This window comes from Poeciliopsis prolifica, unplaced genomic scaffold (assembly GCF_027474105.1).
Source record: "Poeciliopsis prolifica strain line A6 unplaced genomic scaffold, Auburn_PproV2 SCAFFOLD030, whole genome shotgun sequence".
NCBI lineage: Eukaryota > Metazoa > Chordata > Actinopteri > Cyprinodontiformes > Poeciliidae > Poeciliopsis > Poeciliopsis prolifica.
In genome coordinates, this window is record NW_026562405.1 from 4039077 (window position 1) to 4055322 (window position 16246).

Below are 16246 nucleotides of genomic sequence, written 5' to 3' on the forward strand. Positions count from 1 at the left end.
GAAGGCGCACAAAGAAAAGCTCAGTTTTTGCTCAGTTATGTCGAGTTTGTACCAAAGCTGCAAAACAACAGTAACAGTAGTTTTTTAAAACATAATTGGTAGGCAAATGGCAGCGCTGGGAAGTACTTTCAGGAAGTAGTTTGTTGCCGTGTTTGAGTGACAGCCCATAACGGGACGGCGGACGGTGTTGTATCGAAAAAGGCACCCCTGCCATGAAAAGCACCCCTGTCGTCGGAAGCGCATTAGAAGGCAGATAGGCAGCCCGCAGAGCCGAGCCGATACTCAAGATGGCAGGTAATAACACTTTTTTAAACCTTATTTTCTTACAAACTTTTGTTGTTTTTTTTGTTCGAGATAAAGTGCCATTTTATTGTTCAGAGTTGTGATACTTGAACTGCAGTAACTATTTCACCACTTGTTTGGCGTAATGGTAGATTAGGAAAGCCGACTCTAACGCAGGGCTTGGACAACCCGTGCTAGCAGACTTAGCCTACTTGCTAGCGAAAGCTAATCAGGAGTGTTGAAATGGGTCATTTCAAAAGCGTGCTTTTATAAATTATTTTCAAATTGAGAATGTCGTATTATAAAATCACCGAGTTAGTGTTATTTAAATACAGATTATCTCTTTTGTTTGGATTATTTTCGACCTGTTGTAATAGCAAATGCTATCGAGTTAACTTAGCTAACGTTAGCCGGGTAGCCACAGCCAGTGTCAGCCGTAAGCTGACAAATCCTGCCATATATCACAACAAAGTGTATTGTTTGGTTTTGGTCGTTGGGTATATTGTTGGTGCCTTAAAATCTATCGCAACGTTTTCTATTTAAGTTGTAAAACACCAGGTCCATAACATCGTTCCAAGTTTTAGGGTGTTTTTAAATCTGGAGCACATTCCTTAGCCTCAACAGCTGTAAACACAGGCTTCGCCTCCTGGATCCTTTTCTGGGCTCCTCTTTTAACTTATCTTTACTGGTGGCATGATTTATCGATTACTGAGTGGTATAAAAAAAGTAGTATTTTTTTATTTGTTCACTAATAAAGTCCAGTAGATTTAGAGTGTGTTGGTCAATGCAGGACATATCCCATCAGCAGTAGTTATTTATTAGTAAAATAGGCTACTACATAACAATATACATGTAAATGTGTGAAAGAAAGGATAAGCATTGTAATTTGGAACCGTAAATTGGTATAAAGTGTATAAACATCACAGTCAATTGTATCAATACTCATGCATATAATATTTCTTTATCAGTGTTTTATGTTGGCTACAGATTTTTTTGTTTTTGAGAGAGATTTCAGAGTTTAACAATTGATATCAGGTTTTTTTTTAAAAATAATTAGAGCAATTGGTAGATATAAGTAATACATTTTAAGGTGGACAATGGGTTCTCTTCTTGTCACTCTGTAATGTTATTTGTAGGAAAACATTAAAATTTCAGCTGCTCTAAACACATTACTTCTGGGTATTAAGGGCAGTTGGTCCATCCAACTATTATCAATTTTCAGTATGAATACTTGGTCTTCTGATAACATGCTACATCCAAAATTATTGTTGTTTTATTACTGTGGTACTGCAACATATATGATAAAACAATTAAGATTCATTATATTGTTTGGCTTTGGCTATTTGATCATTTTTAAGCATGACTATTAAGCCAAAAAATTTTATGGGTCATATATCTTCTCCGTGTAATTGCTTTATTCGATTTAAAAAATAAATAAACAGACTGAACTTCTTATTACTAGAGAGATGAACTAGATGTGAGGATTTTTCAATAGCTATAATGCTACTAAATATTATACTGAATCCCATGATCATTTAGTCACATGATTGAATTATCCTTTGAACTGCACATCTTCCAAACAACTTTGGCCTGAAAACCCCTGATTTTATTCTAAGTTCTGTTTCATAAAAAAGTTTTGATATAAAATGTAATATCAAAGTATACTAAAATATATCAAACAAAATATGAATTAGGATAGCAAAAGTGTTATGATGTGGCTAAAAAAGACAATTTAGATATTTAGGCACAAAAAAAGATGAAATGCAGTCAGTCATCCCAGTATAACCTGATACAACGCTGTTGTTCACCAAATGTTATATTTAGTTTGTGAACCCAGTGGTATAAATCCAGCTCCCCTTCTACTGTTTTATTGTTGCAGGTCTATCTTTATACTTTGAAGATGGACATGATGATATGGACGACTGTAAGTATATCAATAAATTTGTATGACAAAATATAAACACTTAAAACACAATGAATTTTATTCTGCCTAGAAGTTATTTTCTTTTTGGACAACTTTTTAGAATTGATAGTAAGCTGTCATTGCAGCCTAAATTAGCCAAATAAATCAAGTAAATCTTATTAAATTGCAGAATATTCATGCTCAAGAAAATCCTGCACTTTATTTCTGACATAACTTTTTATAATGCCACATGAGACTGCTGTTATATACATTTTTCTTGATTTTGATCTAGCTTACAACAAAAAAATGTTTTCTACCCACAGTTGGATTTGATGATTACGCTGCAGATTGCGATGGCATCCGTATCACAGCATTCCTTGATGCTGGACAAGACAACCTTACTCCTCTGGGAAGGTTAGAGAAGTACGCCTTCAGCGAAAATACCTTCAACAGGTAAGTTCAGTTTTGTATTCAGGCAGCTAATTTTCCTGGCTTCTAAAAACAGGTTAACACTAAGATCACCACCTCTTTTGCAACCTGTGCTTCACCTGTTTGCTGCTGATATAGTTTTAGAGAGGAAACAATCTAATATTTGTCTGAAAATCAAACAAATTCTCAGACAATTCTCCCTCTTAAAAAGAGAAAATCATCTTCGCTTTTTATTTATCAAAAGTAACAAATGTCAAGCAGTATTTCTCTTTTCATCAAATGATTTTCACTTGTGTTCTCTAAAAAATTTGAATAGCAAAAATATGCAACAGTTATGCATATAACTAATGCATTAATCTCTTTTAAAATCTCTCTATCTGCAGCACAATTTTGGCATCTTTGCAAAAAGGAGACGTCAGCAAATGAATCAGAATTTACATGGAAAGGATATTAACCGGAGTCAATCATTACTAGGAAATTGTGCAGCAATAAAAAAAAAATGTTCATGGTCCAAATAATAAATTGCATTAGGTTACGTGATAGGAACACTTTATGAAGATTTACTGAAATGAATTTCTGTAAAAGAATATCAGAAAACTCTTTGAATGTTTTCTTACCTCTCTGTCTTAATATGTAGATTTTTTTAATTTGAAAGATAGTTATGTTCTTAAGTTATGTTCTTTGCCTGATGCAGCTTTCATAAATAACCCCACAGTCCTAAAGTCCTTTGTTTTTGTCTCATGTGGTGCTGCAAGTACTGATTCCAGCTGTTGTCTTTGTGCTTTTTAAGCTCTGCTGTGCGGGTCTAAGTCATCCTTTTATTTTGAAGTAGATGTGTGTGGAATGTACTTGGCGTTGCTTTCAGAGCTGCGTGTTGTGCTTTGCGAACTTGACCCTTGTAGGTATTGGCAGGCATACCACTAACTTGGAGCTATTGCTTTCTAGGCAGATCGTGGCGCGCGGCCTGCTTGATGTGCTTCGAGAGTTCAGTGACAATGAAAATGACTTTATCAGTGTCATGGAGACAATTGCCAGAATGTCAGAGGATGGAGGTAGATGTATTTTCTTTTAATTTTTTTGTTTCAGCTGCCTTGTTTTAATTTGGTTTATTAAATTGACGCTGTGATGTGTGTGGTTAGAGCCCACTGTGCGATCGGAGCTGATGGAGCAAGTCCCTAATATTGCCATGTTTTTGCACGAGAGTCGGCCGAATTTCCCTGCCGCCTTCTCCAGATACTTGGTCCCCATTGTAGTCCGGTATCTTACAGATCCGAATAACCAGGTAGGTTTCAAATAAATCACTTCTTTAGGTGAACTGTAAAAATAAGCAAAGCATTTTAAGTACAAATAAGTATGTTTTGGGGATTTTAAAAACGGAGCATTTGTGTTTTTGCATATTGACTTAACAATCGACCCATTCATTGCTTGCAGGTGCGGAAAACGAGTCAGGCAGCGCTGCTGGTTTTGTTGGAGCAGGGCCTCATCTCTAAAGCTGACATGGAGACCAAAGTTTGTCCTGTTCTGCTCGAGTTGACAGAACCAAGCAGTGATGATGACTACAAAATTGAGGCAGTTGCTGTAAGAAACATTTATTCATTTGACCCATTTCTTCTTTCTTATGTTATCATTAAAGAGTTTCAATGCATACAAATGAACCCAGTTTGACTTAGATTAGTTTTATTGACCTCCTTTAACTTGAGTTCCTGATCTGCTTTCGCTGTGTCACACAGATCATGTGTAAAGTTGTCACCATGTTGAGCAAAGACACAGTGGAGCATCTGCTGCTGCCACGCTTCTGCGACCTCTGCAGCGACGCCAGACTCTTCCAAGTGCGCAAGGTAAAACCTTTTCTTTTTCACATTCAGAAATCTGAAGATGACCTTTAGGTTAGTTGTTGTGTTGCAGCCTAAAGCAGGGCTCTGACAGCAGGCATTTGAGGTCAAGTTTAATTCTGTTTGTGTTGCTCTGTCAGTGTGAATTCAATCAGTATGTGAATCAGCCTCAGTTCTGTTTCGTCCTGCGGCTTTGCTGACACTACGCCGTTGTTTCCCCTCTGGAATGCTAATTCTGTCTAACTGGTGCCAGTTGGTGTCGGGGCTGCAAATGTGGTTAAACATTGCCAAGTATTTTTTTTTATTTTTTGGTCCCTGTGTAATTCTATTTTAATTATGCCCCCATGCACAAACTTAGAGTGGAGTAAAGGGCAGCTCATAATAATCACAGTACATTTCAGCAAAACATACTTAAACTGTTAAATTTTGTCTGAAGTGTTTCACCCTGTTTTCTCCCCATCATGCTTGTTACAGGTGTGTGCAGGGAATTTTGGGGAATTTTGCTCTATTGTTGGTCAGGAAGCAACAGAAAAACTTCTGGTGAGAGACTTCAGAATACTTTTTACAATGTTTATTTTCATACTGTTTTTTTTATTATTATTCTGTCCCCATCAACAAATCTCTCTGCAGTCAAAAATATAACGGTTGGTTTTATGTTTTTAACGCAGATGCCGAAGTTCTTCAACCTGTGCTCCGACAGCCTTTGGGGCATCAGGAAAGCGTGTGCTGAGTGCTTCATGACCGTCTCCAACTCCACCTCTCCGGAGGTGCGACGCTCAAAACTGTCCCCGTTGTTCATCAACCTCATCAGTGACCAATCACGTTGGGTAAGTCTCGCAAACTGGGAACAATTTATCCACTTTAAAGGATTGCGTTGAAATGATTGGGACATTTATTGGGACAGTTAAAATGAAAAATAGAGGAAATGGCGCCACTTAAAATGGCTTTATCCTCAAATTACATTGTATCTAATATTGTGGTTTCTTAACTCATTAAGTCTTGTAAAAACAAACTTTTTCCACCTCCAGGTGCGACAGGCTGCCTTTCAGTCTCTGGGGAGATTCATCTCCACCTTTGCCAACCCCTCCAGCACAGGCCTTCATTTCAGGGAAGATGGTGCTCTTCCAGAGGTCCCCAGGTGTACAACAGACAAGTAAGACCATCACTGAACTTTTAGTTCAATGGCTGTAGATCACATGTAGGTGTTCTGTGTCATGTTTGTTCTAAAAGCTTTACAAAATGTCTATATTTGCGCAAAACCGGTCATTTCAACATGTTGCAAAGGAGTGGTCGCGTAACTTCTTTCAAAACCTCCTTTATTCATAACCTCAAGTTGCTTAAGAGTTCTCCATCCAACTGTACCATCCGTCGAAGGAAAAGGGGTTGTTTGTGTTTGAAAAGAAGCACTGCTTTGACTTTTTAACTGCTTAGTCAGGATCCACACATTGGATGGCGGCTTTAGTTTCCTTCTCATCAGCACAATGCTGCAAGTTAAATGTAGAAAAGATGTTTCTCTAGGACAACAGGAAGTCTTACTGTGAGTTATTTAATCTGTGACAATAAACCATCACTCTTAAGTAAAGAGATGAACTGTCTTGGAGCTCTGGGGTTTGAGTGTCATTCCCTCAGATTACTGATTGATTTAGATGTATTAAAACTAGTGTTGACAATTAATCACATTTAGTTACATATATAGTTTCAGTCAAATTATATATCGACAATTTAAATAGCATTTTCAATTCATTTAACCATTCTGCTGCTAAACTATTGAAAAAAATAGAAATATAAGCTTAACAGCAGAGATTTACTGTCATTCAACCCTCACACTGGTTCAAGGGGTTGTTGTACTGATTCAAGTGCTTCAATTATTATTAATCATTATTCATAAAAATCAGAGTTAAGATTCCTGTAGATGCTGATAAAGATTTGTGAGAATAGTTCTGCTATGTTTCACAGATACCTTAATTGTAGGGAACTGCTGGTTTCAACAGGGAACTTGTAAAATTAACTTTTTACTGTTTAGTAGAAAGCAGGTATGAGTTATAAAGTTTTTTTCTTTCTTTTCTTTTTTTTAGGTAATGTGTGTGGTAATAGTTTATCATGCACAAATTTGTCACATTTTTGGTTCAGACAGACCAGATCGGCTGTCCTCTTGGCTGAGGAAGCTGCAGTTTAGTCATTGGTTGAATGAATCACGGTTATTAAAGAGACATGACGATCAGCCTGTTCTTCTCTTCCTGTGCATTAAATTTCATTACCAAAAAAATAGACAGAGACAGATTTTATTGTTTATACAAATAAAACTCTGTTTTTACCACAGAAATCTTGCTTATAGAGATTTTTGGGGAGTTGCACACCTGGTAGTGCAGTAGAATCAGTTCGACTGGGAACCAAAATTGCAATATTTGTTACATAATCATCCGGTGTGGTTGGCTTTGTCAAACAATCCAAACTAATTAGATTGTTTGACAACAATTGTTCACTTCCTCACCTGTGGTGGCGCTGCATCAAAAAATCACTGAAAACCTTTGAAGAAGACATGGAGCTTCTCTGAGCTCAGTGTTGCACCATTTCTGGTGTTCAGTTTTACGTAGGATTTCTCTTTTGTCATTGGTAAAACACCATTTCTTCTACAAGTGCTAGATTTGGATTATTTAGATTTGATCGTATTTACTCAGAATATCTTGCATTATAGTTTGCTTCCTGCTTTTGGAGTTGTTTCCAGTCAGTTTGGTGTTCAGATATGCTTTCTAACCACACCAGAGTTCACTACAACCAGACTGAGCTATTTTGAGTTTAACTGCACATTCACACCTCCCAAAATGAACCGGACTGTTAACTTCAGTTTCAACTTTGTGAAGTTACCAAAATAGGAAGCACTGATCGTTTCTGAACTTGTATTTCTTTGCAGTAACTGCTCCCTGAACTCCCTGAACTGTTCCGACATTAGCAGCTGCCACAAAGACAGAGCCATCACACACACGCCTCCCAACCAGGACGGCCGGGCCACGCCATCGCCAGAGCACGTGGCGACGCCAGACTGCGAGGACTTGCACCACTTCGGCGACGGCCATTTTTCTGTTCCCGGCTTGGCTGTGACAGGCAGTCGTGACAGCCCCCTGGTTACAAACAATGCTAAAAACACAAAAGAGACAGAGCAGGCCGACAACAGCTTTAACTCTTTCATCTACTGGAGAGAGCCTCTACCTGACATCAGCGAGGATCTGGAGAAGCTAAACTGTCAGACATCAGAGGAAGGGACGGAGAAAAAGATAGAAGAAGAGGAACCAGAAGAAAACTGTCCAGAGTCTAAATCCAGCCATGGCAAAGCCACCAGTGATCAGATCCAGAAGGTTTTGGATTGTTTGCAACCTCACATTGATGATCCAGATGTGCAAGGTGAGTGTTTGATGCCAGCATGTAGATAGTGAGATTTCTAGGAATGCAGATTTAATTACAGATGTGGTTTACCTCCCAGCTCAAGTTCAAGTATTGTCAGCGGCTCTAAAGGCTGCACAGCTTGACAGCCCAACAGAAAACAGCCCGACTGAACAGCAAGCAGAGGAACTACTAGAATCCAACCCTGAAAGCCCGCTGGAGGACAAATCCACAGAGATTCAGGCGCATGAAATGGAGGAAACCAGCACAGATGAGGAGCAAACGGCAGAAACCCCTCCAACCACGGAGCCGAGTCCGGTCCAAGAGCAAGAAGATGAGCAGACACAGACAGAGCCGGAGGAAGAGGAAGAGGAGGAGGAAGAGGAGTCTTCTCCTGACTCTCCAGCACCAGTAAGACATGCTTCAGATTGTTAACATTTGGTCAGATGTAGACAAAAGACAAAACATGACTTCAAAAATGAAACCTGATTTATTTATTTTTTTATATACCAGATTTTTCCTTCCTTTTTTCCTCTTTCCTGCCTTCTGAACTTCCTTCTTTCTTTATTCCTTCATATCTTACTTTCTTTATTTGTTCCTTCTTTCCTTCATTCTTTCTGTCCTTCCGTCCTTACTTACTTCCTACTTTTCTTCCTTTCTTCCATCCTCCCAAACATCCTTCCCTCCCTTCCTTCTGAATTTTGTTCCTTTTATTTTTCCTTCTGTCCCTCTTTCCTTTCTCCCTTCCAAATTCATTTTTCCCTTCCTTCCTTTCTTTCTTTCTTTAGTAATTAAGTAAAAAATTTGCTAAATGTGCCAATATTTTTTATCCAATCATTCGATCAATCAATATAATAGATTACTAAAGTAACTGTTTCCTGCACCTTTAATTTGAAGTGTTTTTTGCTTGTCGATAGCTTGGTTCGTTCCATAACAGTATTTAAATTTTTCCCAGGAGTCTGAATCAGACGAACCCATAGAGATAGAGGAGGTAGAGGTGATACAAACCCGAGTGTCTGAGGACAAACCGAAAGTCCAGGTCAGTCTAAATACACCGGCTTGTAAATATTCCACACTTTCTCTCTTTCACATGATTATTTTTTTAAAATGTCACTCTGCGTCGTATTTGCAGAACGTTATCCCCCAGCAGCTGTTGGACCAGTACCTCTCCATGACGGATCCGGCCCGGGCGCAGACGGTGGACACAGAGATAGCCAAACACTGTGCCTTCAGCCTGCCCGGCGTGGCGCTCACGCTCGGCCGGCAGAACTGGCATTGCCTCAAGGACACGTATGAAACGCTGGCCAGTGATGTTCAGGTAGGAAATCGGCCCAAGAGTCTGGTGGAGATGATTATTTACAACCTAGATTTTATCTCAGGTTTTTATGTCTAAGCAGCCGTTTGAGCAGCCAATCAGGTGGATGTTAACTTTTTAACAGATGCGATAATGAAGGTTTTTGTCTAAAAGAAAAAAGATAGTTTTTTGGGGATTCCTTGGGAGGGAGAACTTTGTGTGCATTGTTGTGCATTAGATTATACATAAAGGGGTATTTTTTTTATTTGTATTGTGTGGATTAAGTATTTTGCCAAAAAAAAAAAAACATTCTTTAACGGTTTATGAACTGTGCAACTACAGATTTTGAGAAATTAGCTCGAATAGCATCATCTCATCTATTCGTCAGCCTGATTCTTACAATTCCTATTTTTCTTAAACATAACTTTTTCTGAGCCATAAGCACGGCGTTGTGAGGCGTTAACAAGACAATTTCTGCAGAAAAGTGATACTTGAAAGTAGAGCTGAAACAATTAATCGTGGTGAATCAATTATTTAAATAATCGTTCACTAATTCAGTTATCGATTCATTGTTAACTGGAGCATACGTACTCGAAAGGCAATTTACAGAAAGGACAACACTCAGTTGGAGCAGTAATTAAGCCAAAATTGTACAAAAAAAAAGATTTTGCATTTAAAAGTTTAAAAAACCACATAGTGGCATGATTTTAGCTTCACATAGTCAAATTCTGTGTAGAAGGTTTTAAAAGGAAAATGTGTGTTAAACTACAAAATGAAACTTTTCCAATAAAATCTTGTTTTTTTGATAAATTTTTCAGAAGTTGGACTACTTGTTGTCTGGAGTCCATGTTTTCTTTAATGTTACTAATTAAAATTAATAACATTTTAATTATTTAGCAGTCACAGGTCATGTTGTTACGCCCTCCTAACGTCGTCCAGTCCTTCTGTTTATGTAATATTTCGATTCTCACTCACACTGCTGCTGATTCCATCCTGACAACTTTAAAAGTCAGGGCAGCTTTACAGGCTTTTCCTCAAGTTGAATAGTTGGAGGACATGTTTGGACAAATAGATGCCGGTTTTGTCTTTACATGCCCCAAGTTGTTTCTCTGACAGATCCACTGAGTGAAACTTACCACCGAATCCTTCACTTGGATTTTATTTTTCCACAGTTGGCCCTTAACAGCTGTTTTTTTAGTCTAAATATTAAGGTTTTTGCTTGAAACTTGGGGATTCTGTTTTAAAACGTATTCCTATTATATTTTTTCTTTGATAGATATTGTTGTAAAAGGCAGATTCAGCCTACTTCTCTTGTCATTTTGCTCATAAACTGGCTTTTATGTAGTAAAAGCGAACTTTGTGTTCCTTATAAATTAAAATTCTGGTCATTTAGTTGGGATAGGCTAAAATGTCTGAGACTGTTTTCAATTATTAAGTCACAAAACTTTAGTTCTGCTTCACTGAAGTTGGGGGAAAATTGCACAGATGGATGGAAATTTAGAAACGTTCTTTAACCAGATTGTTTTTTGTTTTTGCTTTGTAAAATGTTTAATGGTGATTTTTACTTCAACAAAAAAACAAATGACAAGTTTAGCATGTCACAATAAATCAATTAATAGCATGATGAATTGAAATAAACGTAATAATTTCCATTTGGATGATTTATTGTTTATTTTATTTTTTTTATTGTTTTACCAAAAACTGTATGATAAAAGTCTTCAGTTTGGTGCTTTGGTGTCAGCTAACTCTTTATTAAAAACACAATTGTGTTTACAGAGACTTATTAATTCATTTCATTTGTTCTTTCTGTTTTTGTTGTTGTTGTTTATATTAGATATTTAAAATCTCTTCCAGTTTTAATGTTCGCTAGAATTTAAAGTTTGAATGTGTTCTTGCATTATTATGCAATTACCATTATTTGAAAATGGCCTCCAAACTGCAAAACTATTGCTTGTTGCTACAAGTTCTGGGACAATTTATTGTTCAGTAAAATGAGTCATTGTGCTGCCAGTCGCAGCAGATTTAAACATAAAGACATTAAACTGATGCTTTTTTTTAATTGCAGCTTTTCTCAGAATTATGCTAGATGTTTACTAAACATTGCTTAAGGTTTTCAACAAAAAGATAAAAAATTTTTTTGTCTTTTTCTTGCTCAGTGGAAGGTGCGGCGTACTCTGGCCTTCTCCATCCATGAACTTGCAGTCATTCTCGGCGATCAGCTGACGGCAGCAGATCTGGTGCCCATCTTCAACGGTTTCCTCAAAGACCTGGACGAGGTTCGCATCGGTGTGCTTAAACACCTGTACGACTTCCTGAAGGTAACATCTCTGGTTCAACTGATGGAAAATTGGTGCAAAGAACCCATTAAATCTTTGCTAACGAAGCTGGTTTGTACTTCCTGCAGCTGCTGCATGCAGACAAGAGGAGGGAGTATCTGTACCAGTTGCAGGAGTTCATGGTGACGGACAACAGTCGCAACTGGAGATTCAGATATGAGCTGGCAGAGTAAGTTTGCCTTGATTTATGTTTTATTATTTGTCATAATATGCTGTTCCTTTTACTTTTTAGTTGACTATATTTACCTTTTGTCTGTGTTTCCCTCCAGGCAGCTGATCCTAATCATAGAGTTGTACAGCCACTACGACGTCTACGACTACCTCAGACAGATAGCACTCACGCTTTGCTCTGACAAAGTGTCAGAGGTCAGGTGGATCTCCTATAAACTGGTGAGTTCGCGGGAGAGTTTGAAAAGTATTTTAGGAGAAAATAAATTTCAGATGTAAAATGTTCAGTTATTGATATACTGGTCATATTTATGTGAGCAGCAGATTTTATGTTGCAAATTCTAACAATTTGCATCGAGCTTTTATCTGTAGAAAGCTACAGATGAGCCTTAGAGCTTCTGTGGGGAAAAATATGATGTCTCTGAACCTCAAAATTCAGACTTTTTTTTCTTCAAATTCTAATTTAGAATTATTTTAATTCTAAAATTTTATTTTTCTCTAAATCTTTTTCTGAAAAAAAAAAGAATTGACAAAACAATTCTGAATTCTTTTGGGAAAATTCTGTATTTTTCCTCTATTTTTTCCTCAGAGTTCTTATTTTCCAATATTTCTTGGTTCTCACAGATATTGTCTTTTCCTCCTTTGGGAATTCTGATTTTTGTTGGGGTTTTTTTTTTCTTCCTCTATTGATTTCTGTATGTTTTCCTCAATATTGTGTTTTTTCCATCTTAACCCTACAAAGTGACTTGAATCTTGAATCTCAAATTCTTATTTTTTTCAAAATTCTTCAGAATTTCTTTTTTAGCTATTTTTTTTTTCCTCATCAGAATAATTTTTTTCCTGCCAGTGTTCCTAATCCTCTCCCATAAAATGCTTGTTTGTTCCCCGTAAGCGTGGACTGACAGCTGTTTTTCGCTTGTGCTCTCAGGTAGTGGAGATCCTGCAGAAGCTTTATGCATGTGGGGCCGATGAACTTGGTCTGACCTTCATCAACGAACTCTCAGTCAGGTTCTGCCACTGTCCCAAGTGGGTGGGCAGGCAGGCGTTTGCTTTTATCTGCCAGGTCTGTACATTTCTTCACTTGTTTTAATATTTCTATAGCTTTTTATTGTAAAATGTTTATTTTTTTACACCAGAATGGTTGTTTTATGTGATGTCAGTGTAATATAATCTCCAGACTGATGATTGTTTTGACCGTAAAACTCTGGCAGAAAGTCATTTGTTGACTAACCGGTCTGATCAGATAGTTTCTGTTTTTGTCACGTCTTTGCGTCATAAGTACCTTTTCCCTGCGTGCTGGTTGCAGCTCAGTCTGAGTGTTTATGTGTTTTTGCTGAAGGCCATTGTGGAGGAGGACTGCATGCCCATGGACCAGTTCAGCCAGCACCTCCTGCCCAGCCTACTGAGCCTCTCTGCCGACCCGGTGGCCAACGTCCGCGTTCTGGTGGCCAAGGCTTTACGGCAGAGCATCATGGAGAAAGGTAACTTGAAGATGAGCTCAATGATTCGACAAACAATAAGTTTAAAGGGTAACTTCAAACTTATTGTTTAAAAATTCACTTTCTGCACATTTTACACCTCCATTTGAGGTATAAACAAAGACTCTGCCATTTTTTGGCAACTAATTTGTTATTTGGCGTCTGGAAAATTAGCCATTTCAAAAACCTTCCAATTATTGAGTCGCTGCTCTGCAACCCAAATGGTTCTCCAGCAAAACTTTCTCATATTCCACAAATGATTGAAAAAAATCCCACAATTTCTGTGTTGCCCTTAAATAAAAAAACAATTAAAATCACACACGAATAAGTTTGTTCCCATCATTAAAAAACATGCCACGCCGCGATAACCCAACTACTTCCTGTCTTCTTTCTTGTGATTTTCTGGCGCGGTTGTTAATCATGAGATGCGAAAAGTGTTTTCAACATAATTTAGCAAAATAAGCCAATTCAAAAGAATTTTTAATCAGTTACAACATGTAATTTTTTTAAATTTTTTTGATCAATGACTTAATTTTGATATGGCTACAAAATTAAGTCATTTCAACCTAGCAACAAAACTGCTTTTTTTTTGTTTTATTTTAATCAAAAAACAAGATTTTTATTTTCTAAATTTCCGTATCTCCATTAAGTACATTTATTTTCAAAATATCAAATTGCACAATTATGTGGTGATAAGAACACAGCGAATGGCTGCTAGAAAAGTAAAATATTTTGTTGTTGGCCAACCATCCACAACCCACTGATTGAATTCTTGTTGATTGTGCAGGAGTCTCTACTAATGCTTTTCACAGATGTATGTTAATATAATTGCATGTCTGTTTGCAGTTGCTTTCTCATTCAAGTGTAAATGTTGCGTTGTGGCAGGCGGCAGCTTATTTGGATTTAAAGTGACAGGAGGCGCTAAAGCAGTGACCAGACTAAAATCTCATGATTAAGAATATTTTGTATCGCACATAGACAGATGCTAACCTGTTCAAGGAAGCGTAACAGATCACCCTTACAGCTTTTCTTCCTACTAACTGAGTGTTTTTGTGTTCAGCTTACTTTAAGGAACCAGGCTGTCCCTACTTGGAAAAGTTGGAAGAAACCGTTATGGCTCTGCAGTCCGATAAGGACCGGGACGTCCGGTTCTTTGCCAGCCTGGACCCAAACAAAGGCCTGATGGACACGGCTCCATTGATCTAACCCCGCCCCTTTCCCCGCCACGTTGCAGCCCATCTGCCTGTCTTACCTGTCTGCCTGACCGACCGACCGACGCACAGCCGGCGTAACGTACTACACCAGCACCCGACCGGGTCCCAAGCCACTGGCCTGTTGGGCAGAACTGACCACTTCCTGAATCAGGACCGATGTTTGGATCAGAACTCGAAGGGATGGCTCAAGCCCGCCTTCTGTTTGGGCAAAACGAAGCGCACAGCTATAAAAAAAAAAAAATTAAATTAAAAAAAAACAAGCCTACTTCTCAGAGCTTTTGGAGAAACAACTGGACTCGGGTGGCTAAGCCTGACCGTTCTCCACACTAACATCCACCGCAAACTCGAGTCAGGCTTACCTTCTCCAAAGCGATTTCTAAGCTTGGTCTGATTCAAAATACCTTTTTTTCTCAACTCTTCTTTATGTGGGTTTCTAAACTGGTGGGCCTCGGGCCGCCTGACTCTGTGCACTAACTCAGGGGGACTTTTCTGAACCTGAACAGCATTATGAAGCTTACAGCTGGAACCTCTGAGCAGCAGACCAGCCAAAACAAGTAGCTCTGCTGGTAACTTGCCTCTCCTCCTCCTAAAGCGTGTCTCAGATGTCCGTTTTTTATTTTTTTATTGTTTGGTCATCTGTTCCCTTCTTCTCATATCACGTTCTCTCACAGAAACCACTAACTGCTTCACAGGAAAAGCAGGATTTAAAACCATATCTTGAAACTTTGAAACATGTTTTGGAAGAGCAAACCCTCCCCTCAGCTTTTCTCCAACACAAAGGGGGGAAACAGGTTCTGAATGTCCATTTTTCTTACATTTTCTGAAATAAAACAAGGGCTGACAATGACGTGACGCCATAGAAGAGCAAGAAAGAAAGCACACTGTTGAATAATGCATGTTTCCCCTCATGTAGCGTCTCTCACTTCCTTTACTGTTGATGTCATGATTGCTTTTGAATCTGCTTGGTGGGTTGTACAGTAGAAAATAGTGTTGGTTGTGTAAAGAGCTTGAAAGATGCCTGATCAGATTCCCTTGCTTCATTGGGATGATTGTTCTGTTTTTTTTCTGTACAGTGTGAACCTTTAAAGGAGGAAAAAAAAGTATTTTAATGGAACCAAGGCCAGTTTAGTCGAGACGTGTGTGAATAATGGGAGCAGTCACCAAGTCACTTTTTTTGCCGTCTTTCAAGCTCAGTTGTGTTGTAAATTGTTTCCCCTTTCCTTTTTTTCTTTGAAAGAGCTTAATTGGAGAACTAGAGCTGGTTGTGGTTTGTGCTGTGCATCTCTGGTCTTTGCTTCCTTTGAAAGGAGAGCTCACCGCAGTAATGGCGGTGTCCACTCATCTCGTCTGTCTGCATTTTGTGTCCCCATCTCTTTTTTTTTTATGTAGTAGAACAGTTAATATATACATTTTATGAAAATTATTTTTCTTTTTCAATTATACACCACAGTTCAAAGATTTTATATCCTAACTTTACAAGATTTACAACCTTTGTAATATTCAATGGTTTCTTTTAAAAAGACATTTTATGTAATGTTATTTTTAGTATTCTGTAATTAAAATGATGAAAAATAACTGTGTTTGTCTTTAATAAAAGTAAATCATTTGAAATGCTTTTATGCAGAACAGCATCAAGATAGTTTTTTTTTCTTAAGACTAAACAATGGGATAAGAAGGCTGGTTCTGTTTTGGAAAATATTCTTATTTCATAAAGTTTAGAAAATTATACATGATTGTTTTTAGTCAGAGGATTCTTCAGTCGCTGCAACACTGTTTGCTACAGGACATTCTTTGTCAACATCTGCAGCGACTGAAGTCAATTTCATGAGTTGCAATATTTAGTTTCCCTCTGGCATTCTAAAAAAAAAAAAGAGAATGTTATTTTGTCTTCAGTCAGGGGCTTCTTCATATTTATGAGACTGACTGCTACAG

General features: G+C 38.0%; 1 protein-coding gene across 1 annotated transcript; it reads left to right on the forward strand.

The window, feature by feature from the left end:
* Positions 1-21: 21 nt before the first annotated feature.
* On the forward strand, positions 22-15894 carry ppp4r1l (protein phosphatase 4, regulatory subunit 1-like). Its single transcript, XM_055050063.1, has 20 exons — positions 22-294; positions 2162-2206; positions 2509-2638; positions 3560-3666; positions 3754-3896; positions 4046-4192; positions 4345-4452; positions 4921-4986; positions 5115-5273; positions 5475-5599; positions 7358-7845; positions 7925-8235; positions 8780-8863; positions 8957-9142; positions 11275-11436; positions 11523-11623; positions 11724-11844; positions 12551-12685; positions 12962-13103; positions 14161-15894. The coding sequence occupies exons 1-20, from the start codon at positions 288-290 to the stop codon at positions 14304-14306; spliced, it is 2913 nt and encodes a 970-aa protein (XP_054906038.1). The 5' UTR covers positions 22-287; the 3' UTR covers positions 14307-15894.
* The last annotated feature ends 352 nt before the right edge of the window (positions 15895-16246 follow it).

What these genes read in the sequence shown, in the direction of transcription:
- ppp4r1l (XM_055050063.1), top strand. An exon ending in GACTCTTCCAAGTGCGCAAG is followed by an intron (nt 4,453 to 4,920) that starts GTAAAACCTTTT and finishes TGCTTGTTACAG; the next exon opens with GTGTGTGCAGGGAATTTTGG. An exon ending in TGATGATCCAGATGTGCAAG is followed by an intron (nt 7,846 to 7,924) that starts GTGAGTGTTTGA and finishes TTTACCTCCCAG; the next exon opens with CTCAAGTTCAAGTATTGTCA.